Raw genomic sequence first — 14,934 nt, forward strand, 5'->3', positions numbered from 1 at the left:
TTAATCAAAATGTAACAGATTGTGGGTGGCCCGGCGACTGAGTGGTTAGCGCATCGGCCTTACATTGGGAGATCTGGGTTCAAATCCAAGTTGGTCCACCTGTGTGGAGTTTACATGTTTCTCCGGGTCCTCTGGTTTCCTTCCACATTCCAAAGGCATGCATGGTAGGCTGATTGGACACGCTAAATAACCCATAGTCATGAGCGTGAATGATTGTCCATCTCATCATGCCCCGCGATCGGCTGGCCATTGATTCAGGGTGTCCCCTGCCTCTGGCCCAAGTCAGGTGGGATAGGTCCCAGCAACCCCCGCAACCCTAGTGAGGATAAAGCGGTTGAGAAAATGAGAGGAGATGAGCAACAGATTGTGCACCAAGCCAAGAGTTAGACCGTATTTTTCAGAATGTTAAATACCTGGCATTATTTGATCTATAAAACGTTAAATTCATTATCTAAAGTTTTAAAAAATACAAAGCAAAACGGCATTATTTATTGTATATAGAGTTAATGTAGAAATACACTTGAAGTTGATAATGATGATAATAGTCATTAGGATTGTGTTCCAACTCATGATAAAGAATTGTATTGTATTGCTTTCCCCTGTTTGTTTGGGTTTTTTTTATTCATTTTTAAACTGTTATTATTTAAGAGCAGCTTGGCGGTGGTTAACTGTGTGGAATTTGCATGTTCTCCACGAGCTTGCAGGAGTTTTCTCAGAGTACTCTGTTTTTCTCAAAAACATGTATGGAAGGCTGGTTGGAACCTCGATATTGTCTTGAAAGTATGAATAGCGAGAATGGTTGAATGTGACCTTGTGCACTGCGATTGGCTGGCCACGAAACAAAACATAGTAAGCAAGGTAAGCTGCTTTACTAGCCTGCTGCTGTCAATCATTCACTGGTAAATTTCATTTTGACACAGGGGGCCAAGTTAATTCTGTGGGCTCACCAGCTTAAAACGAGAAGAGAATGTGTGTATCAAAAATATAAGCAGTTCAGAAAATAAAAGAAAATGTTATTATTTTGTTATATCTATTTATTTATTTATTTTATTTATTTATTTATTTTATTTATTTATTTATTTTATTTATTTATTTATTTATTGCTAGAACTTATCTCAAACTCTTCATTGCCAAACTTAGATGCACCACTATGCCTCCGAGGCCCATTCTAAATTGTAATTTTGTACAATAATTGGTGGCATGAGACTACTTTATTTCGAAGAAATACATCATGAATCTGAAGAGTTGAGCTTGGGCTGTTGTTCTAGGTAACAATGAACAGATCTAGACAGATATATTGATCGGTTCGGCAAAACTGAGTCAAAATTATCAATTTTATTTCCCATTTTGTTAAAATTAATAGTTTTCCTCACTGTCTGAAATGATTCAGCAACCAAATTGTCAAACACATCAAAATTGCTTAGTATTTTTCATCAACACGTGATATTGTATTAAATCAATGAAAGGTCCATTAATCGGATCACAAGAGCCATTGTAAAATTTACCAATACTGTATAATACAAACAAATCAATATTGGAGTATATTGTTGTGAAACTGTTGATTTAAACCCGGGCCTATAAAATACAAATATTTTTGTCAGCAATATATTTGTCTCGCAAATAAATATATTTTAATTTAAGCCGCAGAAAATAAATATATTAAAATTTCCACCGTAGAAAACGATAATTGAAAATTATTGCAATATTTCTAAATTCAGTTTTTAATATTATGCAAATTTAAAAAACACTCGCACCTCTTCTTACAAATGCTTCTGCATATGAAATATTGAGGTTACGAAAAGCTTTGATGAAAAACATTTTGTTGCAAGAAAAGAAAAAAATGTCCAAGTTACGAAACATCAAATGAAATTTAAAAAAAAAAGTTGACAGAGAAAAAATTCAATCACACCGGTATCGTTTTTTTTAATTTTATTATTTTATTTTATTTTTATATTTTTGTCATGGTAGAGTTGCTTTCCCAATCACAATCTTCCATACCTCTTTGACCTCCCATTCGCTAGCTCGAAGCCACGTGCATCTCGATGATGCTGGAACCGGGGTTGGTGCTGTAGGAGGGCTAGCTTGTGCAGGGTAGCGGCCACCGTCTACGACATAACTTTAAGTTCATGAGTCTTGTGTTTATGTGCGTGTACATCTGTTTACTGAACTGCCATTCGCATTGGAAAAGGTGTCTGCATTTTTTCTTCATTTCAATGGTTTAATGAATAATTTTCTCATCTTTTTTCTCTGTTTTGCATGCATACATATATTTGTATATATGGGGGCCGTATTAAAATAAAGATTGGAAAAATATCCAAATTAAATGAATGCTTCTATTTACAAAAAATAATCCCAGTTACGAAACCACTTCTGGAACCAATTAATTTCCTAAGTAGGAGTATCACTGTATTAGGCGGTGCAAAAATGAACAACAGTTATTCCATTCTTATAGCGCTATAATATCATGTAGTTGTAAGTTATTTCATCAAACGTACAGTGGGCTTTGAAATGGATTTGCAAATGATTGGATTCTCTCTTTACAAAGATGTTGAAAAGATTCGGGTCTTTTAATCACCTGTTCTTTTGACATCCATGCTTGTTACCGTCAGATTCTATAAAGTTGGAGCCAGAGTCACCGCCGCAACACACTGACAATCCAGTGTTCTCCAAACTTCAGGACGATGCGTCAACAACCGCGCTCAACATAGAGTGTCGTGTTTGTGGAGATAAGGCGTCTGGGTTTCATTATGGGGTCCATGCCTGTGAAGGATGTAAGGTAAGACAGACAAAATTACTATATGAAGTTTCACCTAATTTGCTCATTGCCAGTAATAGACGTCCAATATATTTGAACTGGAAGGGTTGGCAGTGAATGTGTCAGTGCCAGTGACGCCAATAATTTTCAATTATAGAAGTAACAAAACTATCAAGTGCATAGTATCATTTAAAAATGTCATATATTTAAGCAGAAAGTAACAAACATAAGTCACTACCGTTTGATCACCAATCGCTATTAAATTTTGACCTAAAAGACTTGCTGAATTTGTCATAAATTTTCCCATAATTAGGGGTTCTCATTACGTCAATCAGAAGAGAGTAACTTTTGATCCAGTCAGTTGATTTTATTCCGATCTGAACAATGTTCAGTTTGTATTGCGAAATCGCAATGTGCCCAGTGCAATACTCACACTTTTTTGGACACGCATATCTGACTCTTTCAACAATCATCAGGCTCATCGGGATCTTCTTATACGTGGTGCCAACATCCTTGTCTAACATAAACGAGTTGTGATAGTCTTGGTAACAAAAAGAGGATTGCTGCAAATAGACTTCAATTCAGCACCCTTTGTAAAGAATGAGACGCATCTCAGTTGCCCTCCCTACGAACTCAGTGCCGAGTGAAATCCAATGGTCTAATGCACATTTTCTTTGTATTATCATGCTTTTAATATAAAATGAATTGTAGCGGTCAATAACTTTTTTCAGCGTTGTTAGGAAGTGTCATTGTTCTCAAGTCTCGGGGGATTGTGGAGGCAATCGCGAGATACATAGGTCAGCCAAGGAGGCAAGCATTGAATTGTTTAAAAAGAGAAAACATTCTTTTATAAACTGAGTCTTGACTCGATTTAACTTCCTTATTCTTTAAATAACGGATCATTTTATAAACAAAACCTAAATAAAGCTTCTACCTGGAAGTATGAAGGCCATGCTTAGAAATATAATGTAATCGACCAGAAAGTAATGGACACAGTGGCGTGAACTAACGCATACGTATTGTACAATTTAGCTGCGTTACCCATTTGAACTCACCAGTAACTGCTAAAGCAGATGGACAGTCTCTCATGCCAAAAACTAGGAACCAAAAAAAACAAATATTTAATAGTCACAAAAAGCTTTAAGTCAATTTGCACATGTAAGCATTTCCCTCAATTAAAAAAAACTGTCTTTCCACCAGGTTTGGGACTTTTTAGATGATAATAATATTTGTTTCTTTCTCATAGGGTTTCTTCAGACGCACCATCAGATTAAAGCTGGTCTATGATCATTGTGATCTCCATTGTCGCATTCACAAGAAATCACGCAACAAATGCCAGTACTGTCGTTTTCAGAAGTGCCTGAACGTCGGCATGTCACATAATGGTAAGACAACACCTGGTAAAACAAAAATAAACAGAACATGCATGTTATCTAAAACTCTGCTAAAGTTTTTGGGATCATTGAAAAATATTGATTAATTCCACATTGGTTGCCCATCTTCTTATTCCCTGAGACTGGTTGGCCACTGATTCACGATGTCGCCCCGCCTGGTGCCCGTATTTAGCTGGGATAGGCTCAAGCACCTCCCACAACCCTTGAGAGGGTAAAAAGTTCAGAAAATGAATGAATTATTCATCATTAATTTTCCAAACCGCTTTATCATCAGTATGGTCGCAGGGGGGGTGCTAGAGCCTATCCCAGCTGACTTCGGGCCAGAGGCGGGGTGGGGGACACCCTGAATCAGTGGCCATTCCTGTGTGGAGTTTGCATGTTTTTGTGGTTGTGTTTGAAAATATGTGCCACGTTGCATTCGTAGTTTTCAAACGCTCAATAAGGGGAATTCAAAATAAAATAACGGATAAAGAAATGTCTTTACTTTTTCGGGGATTTCGTAACTTGGACCTTTTTGTATTTCGTATTACTCGTTTCCGTATATAATAAATTTCGTAACCTGAAACTTTCGTACCTGGAGGCATTCATAAGTAGAGGTATGACTAATTGTAACAGGAATTGTGAAAGATACACATACATAGCAAAAGACACACACTGAGATGTTTCATAACAAGTCATTTATGTTTGCTGCCATCCATCTAATGTTGTCGAGGTTCTTTCGCCTGACTTTGGTGTGTACAGGTGCGCGATCGATTCCCGCTGGTGGCTGTATAATTGTGAGTGCGGTTGTTCCTATGACTCTCTGTTTGCCTTAGGGCTGACTGGCGACTAGTCTAGAGTATAGTCTGCCTTTACCCCCGAAGTCAGCTGGAATAGGGCCTGGCAACCCTGATGAAAATACGTGGTACAGAAGATGAATGCTTGCTGCTGAGATGTTTGCCACCATTCATTAAATGACAGTTATAAAGAGTTGTCCAGGTATATCTCTGTTGCCTGTTGAAAAATGGTGTACATATTGGAACAGACATCATCAAAATACAAATGACAACCTTTGTTTCGTAATTTTTCTTCCATTTTGCAAGGAGTTCCCTTTTTGTAAATGTATTGGAAAGTCAGACTCCAAATCCACATAATTATTTATATTGTTGTGATTTGCTTCTAATATGATCTTGATTTTTTTGGCATGTGTCATTTGCAGCTATTCGTTTTGGAAGAATGCCCCAGGCTGAAAAGGAGAAACTACTGGCGGAGTTTTCGTCGGACATGGAACACATTCACCCGGAGGCTGCCGATCTGAGGGCCCTTGCCAAACATTTGTATGAGGCCTATCTCAAGTACTTCCCCCTCACCAAGGCCAAGGCCAGGGCCATCCTTTCCGGCAAGACTGGAGACAATGCGGTAAGCAGCATTTTCAGTGTTTAATTGTTTGCAACTTGAATTTGACAGTAACATTTTCAGTATTAATTGTTTGCAACTTGAATTTAACAGTAACTAGAAAACATCCAAAAATATATTTTCACTTCTAATTGTTGATTGCAAACTTTAAAAACATCCTCACACGTTGGAATCATAGTATATGGAGCAAGAGATTAGGTAGTTTATAGGTTATATATACAATGGACCTACTCTTGTTCCAGGTCATGTCCACCAGTGTGGATTTTGCATGTTCTCCTCAGGCCTGTGTGGGTTTCCTCCGAGTACTCCGGTTTCCAAAAACATGCATGGTAGGCTTATTGGACACTAGGTATGGGTGTGGGAGTGCATGGCTGTCTGTCTCCTTGTGCCCTGCGATTGGCCGCCAGGCCACCCCCATTTTAATACTCAAATAATGGAATTGTACTAAACCGATACTAATACTCATGTATTTGTCTACTGTTCATGTTTAGTCACTTTAACAGTAAGTTGAGGGATTTCTAGCAGAGGTTGAAAAGCACCAACAGCATTATCTGTAGCTTGTCTCTTTTGAGTCTGAAGGATTCAAGGCTCTTCAGTCAGCTTGTTATGACTGTTCACCCCAGTGATAGCCGCTGAATGGTTCCAAATTATCAGTTTGTTCCTAGAGAGTCTTGCTGTGCCCCCCTAAAATCGCCAGGGTTCTACCTCAATCGCACAAGGAACGACCAAGACTGTACGGACACCTATAGTTTAGCAACACGATATACAACATAACAAGTAAACATTGATCGGATTAAGTCCGGTGGATGAGTGGTAAGTGCATCAGCCTCACTGTGTGGTGTTTGCATGTTCTCCCTGGGCTTGCGTGGGTACTCCGGTTTTCTCCCACATCCCTGACAAAATAAGGGTAGGCTGTTTGAACACTATAAATTGCCCCTTGGTATGAGTGTGTGGAAATGTTTGTCTGTCTGCTTGTGGCCTGTGCTTTGCTGGGCCCCGATTCAGGGTGAGCGGTTCAGAAAATGAATAAATCAATGAATGATCGGATTAACATTTTTTTTTTTAAATGTAGGAATCAAAACAGACAGCAATACATACAATAGATAAAGAAAATATTCCATGTACTAATCCACAAAGAAACCAAGCCACGCGACGGGTGGAGTCGAATCGCCAGGGTCGCAAAACAACAGAGCAAAAAGCACAAAGTAGAAAGCAAAGTGTATAGAAAAGCATTAAGAAATATTAAAATGCAATTAAAAAAGATAGAAAAGCAGCAAAGACACAAAACGAGCAAGAGCTGACAAAAAAATACCGCCAGTATAGATATTTATTCATTCATTCATCTTCCATACCGCCCATCCTCGAAAGGGTTGTGGGGGTTGCTGGAGCCTAACCCAGCTGTCTTCGGGCGATAGGCCAACTTACACCCTAGACTGATCGCCAGTCAGTCGTAGGGCACTCAGATATACAAACGACCGTATCCCCAATCATACTGCCATCAGTGGGAATTGTGACCACGCCTACCCGCACCAAAGTTAGGCGAGTGAAACACTACACCACGATGTCTCATGCCAGTATTGATATTATTAATATTTTTTTTATATTGTCTATGTACCCATTCCTGTTCTTTAGCCTTTTTTGATAAGGGCAGTGAGAACAGCCTGATATATGATGACATTTATGGTATAGCTGTCTCAAAAGTCTTGGAAAAGATAATTGCGGCACAAATTGTGGATCACATCAGTCCATACACCCTGAAGAGGCTTTAATTTGACTTTGGAAAACATGATTCTACTGACATGACAGTTTGCTTCTTTCTAGGAAACATAAAATCAAAACTAGATAAAGGCGATATCATTGGTACAGTCTTCATTGATCTCGAATATAAATTTTACACCATCAACCTCAAGATACTGCTGACTAAACTGTCTATTTTTAATTTCTCACTAAGCACACTAAATTGAATTGACATACATATCTGTAAGATCACAATGCTTCCGTATACAAAATACAAAATCTACTTCACGGAATAATAGTCACAAAACATGCTGCAAGGGAATTGACAGATGGAAAAAAATTACAACTGACTTGAAAAATCCAAACTCCATTTAAACATATCTAAGGCTGTCTGTATGTATAAATCACACAACTTACTGCCTAACAAGTTGATCATCGGCCTGCAAAACAACATAAAAAACAATTGAAACCGTTTATGAAAAAGCACTGAAAGTATTGGACAGAAAACCAAAAATGTACCACCACTGTCTCATTCTCTCTCATTTTCTGAATCGCTTTATCCTCATTAAGGGTGCAGGGGTGCTGGAGCCTATCCCAGCTGACTCCGGGCCAGAGGCGCGGAACACCCTGAATCGGTGGCCAGCCAATTGCAGGGCACAAGGAGACGGATAACCATGCACACTCACCCATACCTAGGGGCAATTTAGAGTGTCCAATCCACCAACCATGTATGTTTTTGGAATGCGGGAGGAAACCGGAATAACTGGAGGATACCCACGCAGGCCCGGGGAGAACATGCAAACTTCACACAGATGGACATGACCTGGATATGAACCCAAGACCCCAGACCTGTGAGGCCGACGCGCTAACCACTCGCTCCACCACCACTGTCCGATATTAAAAAAATGCAGGAATTTATAAAACATTTGCAACATATCAACATGCGCTGGCTCTAAAGATGACTGTGTAATTCCCTTCAGAAAAAGTGATTTTAGCCAAAGTACCTTCTCTGTTCGTGCATCACATACCTGGAATTCAATAGCAATTTCCATACATGCCTCTGTACCTCTTCGCCAATCGTCTTAAAGCCTGACTGTTCGACGAGCAAAATTGTGATCAAAACACAGCCTCAAACTGTGCTACTTGTTTCTGTGTGTGTGTTTATTAAATAACTAAAACTCTCAAACTATAGTACATGGACCCCAGTCCCAGTTGATGTTTAAAGATTTTAAATTCCCATCCTCATTCTTGCAATTCCTGACCAAAGTGTGTTATTGAGTCATATCTGAAAGTTTTGTCCTGTTTGTCCTTTATTTATTCATTCTTCTTGATTCCATCTTATGTCACACAGCCTTTTGTAATCCATGATATGAAGTCTCTGATGGAAGGTGAACAGTTCATTAACTGCAGGCAGATGCCCATTCAGGAGCACCATCAGCAGGCATCGGCTCATTCTGCCACCAATGGAGGTGAGTTGGCCATACAAACCAACAATTACTTTTTTGTGGAGCTTCCATCTCCTATGATAAAGTGATTTACTGCAATAAGTACACCTTCATAAGATACATATACCACCACATACTGATGGTAGCAAAAAGTAGAACTGGTAACTTGGCTGGCTGAAGCCAGCTTTTTTTTCTAGAAAACTAACATCAGAAATACAAAATCTATACCTGTTATTTTCTGGAGGAATTAACTCAATTATTGATGATCTTTTTCCAAGCATATGTTCAAAATATATGTTCTCATTAACAGGCGCTTTTCCGACATCAGATTTTGGTTTTGTAGGAATGACAAGCGTCACAGACCACGGAACGACAAATGCCGTCGAGCTCCGTTTTTTCCACAGTTGCCAGTCCCGCTCAGCTGAAGCAGTAAGGGAGGTTACCGAGTTTGCCAAAAGCATCCCGGGATTTGTTGACCTGGATCTCAATGATCAGGTAAGGTCCAAACTGGGGTTCATTAAATATGTTTTATCCTTCAGAATATATTGAGCACAGCTCTTTTTTAGCCATTGCCAAGTTTAGACTCCATCACAATTGATTTTCAATTGAATTAACATGAAATACCAATTGTCGGTGGCCCGGCGAACGAGTGTTTAGCGCATCGGCCTCACAGTTCTGTAGTCCTGTCCTCGATACTAGATAGGTGCTTCCTTGTGGAGTTGGCATGTTTTCTCCGGGTACTCCGGTTTCCTCCCACATTCCAAAAATGGTTGGCTGGTTGAAAACTAAATTGCCCCAGGTATGAGTGTGAGCGAAAATGGTTCTTCGTCTCCTTGTGCCCTGCAATTGGCTGGCCACCGATTCAGGGTGTCCACCACCTGGTGTCCGAAGTCAGCTGGGATAGGCTCCAGCACCACGTGCGACCCTTGTGAGGATTAATGATTTAGAACATGAATGAATGAAAATCCATATCATCTTCTGACAAAAGAAGCTGAATGAATTCTGAACTGCTCGAGGCAATATTATCTCCTCATATTCACTTTGCTACACAAATTTCTCCATTGCAAGACTCTAACTTGCTCCCCCATGCTTTCCAGGTAACATTGCTCAAATATGGCGTGATTGAAGTCCTCATCATCATGATGTCGCCCTTGATGAACAAAGACGGAACACTGATTTCATATGGTCAGATCTTCATGACGCGAGAGTTCCTTAAAAGTCTGCGGAAGCCCTTTTGCCACTTGTTGGAGCCCAAGTTCGAGTTCTCTGTCAAGTTCAACACACTAGAGCTGGACGACAGCGACATGGCGCTTTTCCTGGCTGTTATTATCCTCAGTGGAGGTGAGTGGTCTCGGGTTGCCTTTTACATATATCTATATACATATACATGCACATATATCTTTTTTTTCCTTTGTAAACACAGTCGTACCACTACTTACAAAATTAAATGGTTCCAGAACTTTTTTCATAACTTGAAAATGTTGTAAGTACATATTTAAATTCTACAATTCGTATCACAGTACTCATACAACTACCAACTAAACCCTTTAAAATTGGTCAAAGTGTCCCAATTTTTTTATGAAATAGTTCCCTCCATGACCGTTATAATGGGAGATGTAAAACCCATGCCTGTCTACCAGATGGCGGCAAGAGCCCATTCCACCAGGGCCGAAAGACGTCCCCTTCTATTACATTTTAGACTTTTACGTGTGCCCTATGTGTCTCTGTGTGTGAAAATGTGCGCCGCGTTGCATTTGTACGGTTTTTAATCGCTTAATAAGGGGAATTGCAATCATTAATAAGGTGAGCATTTAGTCGAGGTGGACAGGTATGAAAGGAAGAATCTTGGTTGTTGTGAGACAGCCAATTGAATTGAATTTAATGCTTTTATTGTCATTATATGACAATGGGACAGCTAATTGAATGGAATTGAATGCTTTTATTGTCATAATATAACAATGAGAACCCAGTAAAGAGCAAGGTTCTAAATTGCGAATCAATTCATCCACTATAATATTTTCAAAATAAAACAACAGATACGGAAATGCATTTACATTTTGGGGGATTTCGTAACTTGGATGTTTTTCGTATCTCGAGTCACTCGTTTGCTAAAGAAAAATGTGTAACCTGAAAATGTTGTACCTAGAGGCATTCATAAGTAGAGGTATGACTGTACAGTGGTATCTTGAGATACATTTAACATAAGAACCCTTATTTGATAGTAGCTCCACAATTCCTGCGTCTATTTGTGACTTTTCTGAGTTTCTGCTAGAATTTATTTACATGATCTCAGACTATCCCCCAGAGCTACCTCACACCCTCATAGATATTTTGCTTGAGGATGCTCCAAATGTTCTCAATACAGTTAAGGTCAAGGAAGGATGGGGGCCACACCATGGGTTTCTTCCCTTTTCTACCCATAGCAGCCAATGCTGCAGAGGTATTCCTTGCAGCATGAAAATGATTTTGTTATGGAAAGTGCAGTTCTTCCTTTTCTACCATGGAACAAAGTGGTCGGTCAGAAACTCCACATACATTTCAGAGGTCATTTTCACACCTTCTGGGGACCCTAAATGGACCAACAAGCGTTATCTCCCTGATTTCGACTCAAAACTTCATTCCGCCACCTTCCCGCTAATGTCATAGCCTTGTTGGGACTGGGTGGCCATCGTCTAACCATCCCCTACTCTATCTAGACCATCCAGCATTGCACGGCACTCAACACTGATCATGACTATTTGAAAATTAGTATATGTATTTCTCGGCCCACTCCAACTATTTCTACTTGTGAGCATTGTTTATGGTTGGCTGAATAGAAGGTTTATGCATAAATGCAAGCTTCTGGAGGATCCTACATCTTGATGTCATGGGGCTCCAGAGGCATCAAAAGCTTCAAATATCCATTTGCTGCTTTGTAATGGCGTTTTAGCAGCTGCATGCCAATGTTTTTGTCTGTCAGAAACTTTTCATCGCCGTGCCTTTATCTGCATGAACCCGTTTGCTCTAAAACAGCTAGAAATATCTTAATAGTATGGCGATCACGCTTGAGTTTTTGTGACATTTTTAAGGGTTTGTTAAATTATATATATTGAAAAAAAATCACAGTTAATCCCAAAATTGTTAATGGACAAAGTGTTCAGTGTAGCATTGAAGCAAGCTGTCGATTTGTATTGCAAAAACAACGGTGGCCCTTTAAATGACTGTCTTTGGTTGCTAAAAAAATTTTGGTGTGCTGAAAAATGTATTGATTCAGTGATTCAAAGAGTCCTGAGACACAATTCCATCAATTAGTTTTATTGAAAAACCAAAAATATATCTTTATAAAAATTTGGAACACAGTGTACAAATTAAGTTTTCAAAATCGTCTATGTTGAAGATAAGGAATGCAAGAGTGGAATTCCAATAGTTAAAAAGCAGAATTGTATTGACATTTTTGATTGTTTATATTCATAAAGGTTTTGCAAAGTGTAAGCTGTTAAAGGAATACAATTTAGAATATTGAGCTCTAACAGACCACAAACAAACACTATATTCATTAATGTTTGTTTGACTTTAATTTAGGGATAGTACTCTAAATTATTTTGTGTATTGCCGCTGATTAACATTATGCTGAGTTGGAGATGGAGATAAATGGGTTATTTAGAATAATCAGTTAACTGTGATGTATCAGGCAAAATAACTCTTAGTTACCTACATGGGCTACTATACTGATTCACTATATTTGTCGCTCATCTGTGATATAGCTATAAAATAAAATAATCCATCAATTTTCAACACTGCTTGTCTTTGCCAATGTTGCTGGGTGATGCAATTTATCTTAGCTAACCTCGAGAAGGATACAACCGACAGTAATGCCTCGTATAAAGCAGCTTCAGCTATTGCGGCTTCACTACATCACATTTTTTTTCTGGGGGGATTTGTTTTTTTTCTTTCTCCCCATGGTCTTTCATAACATGCATGTCTGTCTCCATTTGCTGTTACCCAGACCGTCCAGGCCTCTTGAACGTTAAGCCCATTGAGCAACTCCAAGAGACGGTGCTGCATTCCCTGGAGCTGCAGCTCAAAGTCAGCCACCCGGACTCCCTGCAACTGTTCGCCAAACTGCTCCAGAAAATGACCGACCTGCGGCAGATCGTCACCGACCACGTGCACGTCATCCAGCTGCTCAAGAAGACTGAAGTGGACATGTTGCTGCACCCGCTGCTGCAGGAGATCATGAAGGACTTGTATTAGAAATGAGACAAGGTTGCGACAAGGGAACGGAATTGAGAAAGGGACCAGGAAAAACAGGAAGGTCAAGAGTGTTTGTGCCTCGTCTAGACTGTGCAGTCATCCATCCCGTGGTTTCGGCTTGCAAAACTGCAATGTGCTGTTCCGATTCTGACCTGGGAGAGTTGTAATTAACAGACTGCGCTGCTGATGCCTGCAGGACAAATGCAACTGTGAATGCCACACAAATGTCTGCAAAATATCTATGCACACCTACACACAAACATACACAATGTGCGACAATGTCCATGATTGAGTAATATCATGGGGGAAAAGACATAACTCACCTGCTCTCTCATGGCCCTAAAGTTATCTGAAAGGTGCCATCTTTTCATGCTAATCATCTTCATCGGATCCACATAACAAGGCATCAGATTATATCTTCTCGCATATTTGCATTGTCAACTGTCAGGGAACAATCAAGAAGAATGTGTCACTACTGTGCCTTTCTGCTGTGCAATGAATGTATTAGACATACAATGGTACCTCGACATATGATCTTAATGCATTCCGGGATTGAGCTCGTATGTCGATTTACTTGTTTCTCAAATGAACATTCCCAATAAAAATGAACTGAAAACAAATTAATTCGTTCCAACCCTCTGACAAAAACGGCAAAAACAGGTTATTGGATTGGAAAAACATGTTTTTTGTTCAAATTTACCGTCTATTAACAGAATAACAAATAACTAATGGTTTAATAGTTTAAAATGAGACATTTCGCGGAGGAGAGACAGAGACTATGTGCACGGCAACGCGCTGGTAACATAACATTAACAAATTAAAATGAACTAGGATTACGATACAGACACTCAAAAATAAATGTATTGCAACATCTTGTGCCCGTGATGTTCTTATGAACAGCCTCTCGCGTCCGCTCTATGCTCGTATAGCAAAAAAAGATAAATATTTGATAGAAATTTTAATCGTATCAGAATTTGCTCGTATGTCGGGGAACTCGTATGTCGAGGTATTACTGTATTGTGGAATATTCAATAATTCTCTTTTTAAACCACTATTTACTCCATTGTAAAAAACTGTCAAGATAGTAAATGTAAAACAAAATCAGCTTGCAAGCACAAAAGCAACATGCGGTATGGGAACCTTTTCACATTTCCTACATTTTTGCATGATTATGTCATATTTATGAATGCAAACTATCAAGTTTTATGTGAACGGCCAATGTCTGCGATTTTCTACTCCTTGATTAATATGTGAACAAACTGTGAAAAATCTTAAAAAGTTTTGCAATGATGTGCACAATCTCCAGAACTACCGCCTTATAGAAAAAAATAGTCAAGAAAAGTTATATCTTGTTTCACTTTGGTGGTTGGCTCATTATATTCTACGGCTCATTATATTCTACGGGTCAGACATTCTGGGATTTAATCTTCATTTTGCAGCTTCTGTGTGATGCTTGTGGATTCTCCCTCTCGCTACTCTGGTTTTCTCCCTCATTCCAAATGCAAGTACAGTAGGGTCAGCAAAGTCAAAATGGTCACTTGATTTAAAAATAGTTGTTTTCCAACACTTGCTTGATTTACTGAGTGATGACTACTCCACAGAGTACCGTGCATCTTGCCCAAAATCAACTCTGATGGCCTTGGATATCCTCTTTGCTAATACTGATAAACATACCATGAAAATATGTGAAGTCTGGTGTTTCAGTTTGATATTTCAGCACAATTACAGCTTGAGGTTGTGTCACTCGTGTACACTTTGTAGGTTCCACTGTACTTAATATTCAATGTGTTTTATCAAATCTGTACACTCGTTTCTTATTTTTATATGATGCTTTTTATGTTTGTTCAAATTATTTTGACTTGTCTCAACAAGTTCTAGCTGTGCCTTATCAATTAATCGCTGTGATGAATTCTTTAAGATGGAAATACAGATGAAGGGATCTGATTATTTGTAAATAAATCAAGATATTTTTACA

The 14,934-nt window shown here is 39.1% G+C and overlaps 1 protein-coding gene across 5 annotated transcripts in view; it reads left to right on the forward strand.

The window, feature by feature from the left end:
• The window catches only part of pparg (peroxisome proliferator-activated receptor gamma), a 38,984-nt gene extending 24,050 nt beyond the window's left edge, over positions 1 to 14,934 (forward strand). For 3 of the 5 annotated variants that reach the window (XM_077726532.1, XM_077726536.1, XM_077726537.1), the window contains exons 3-9: positions 2,610 to 2,776; positions 4,002 to 4,140; positions 5,348 to 5,547; positions 8,633 to 8,750; positions 9,037 to 9,221; positions 9,824 to 10,067; positions 12,712 to 14,934. In XM_077726532.1, the coding sequence (XP_077582658.1) occupies positions 2,610 to 2,776; positions 4,002 to 4,140; positions 5,348 to 5,547; positions 8,633 to 8,750; positions 9,037 to 9,221; positions 9,824 to 10,067; positions 12,712 to 12,959 (1,301 nt within the window). In that variant the 3' untranslated portion in view covers positions 12,960 to 14,934. The remainder of the gene's footprint in view (positions 1 to 2,609; positions 2,777 to 4,001; positions 4,141 to 5,347; positions 5,548 to 8,632; positions 8,751 to 9,036; positions 9,222 to 9,823; positions 10,068 to 12,711) is intronic. The other 2 variants (XM_077726533.1, XM_077726535.1) reach the window with 2 other exon arrangements.

Source organism: Stigmatopora nigra, chromosome 10 (genome assembly GCF_051989575.1).
Source record: "Stigmatopora nigra isolate UIUO_SnigA chromosome 10, RoL_Snig_1.1, whole genome shotgun sequence".
Lineage (NCBI taxonomy): Eukaryota > Metazoa > Chordata > Actinopteri > Syngnathiformes > Syngnathidae > Stigmatopora > Stigmatopora nigra.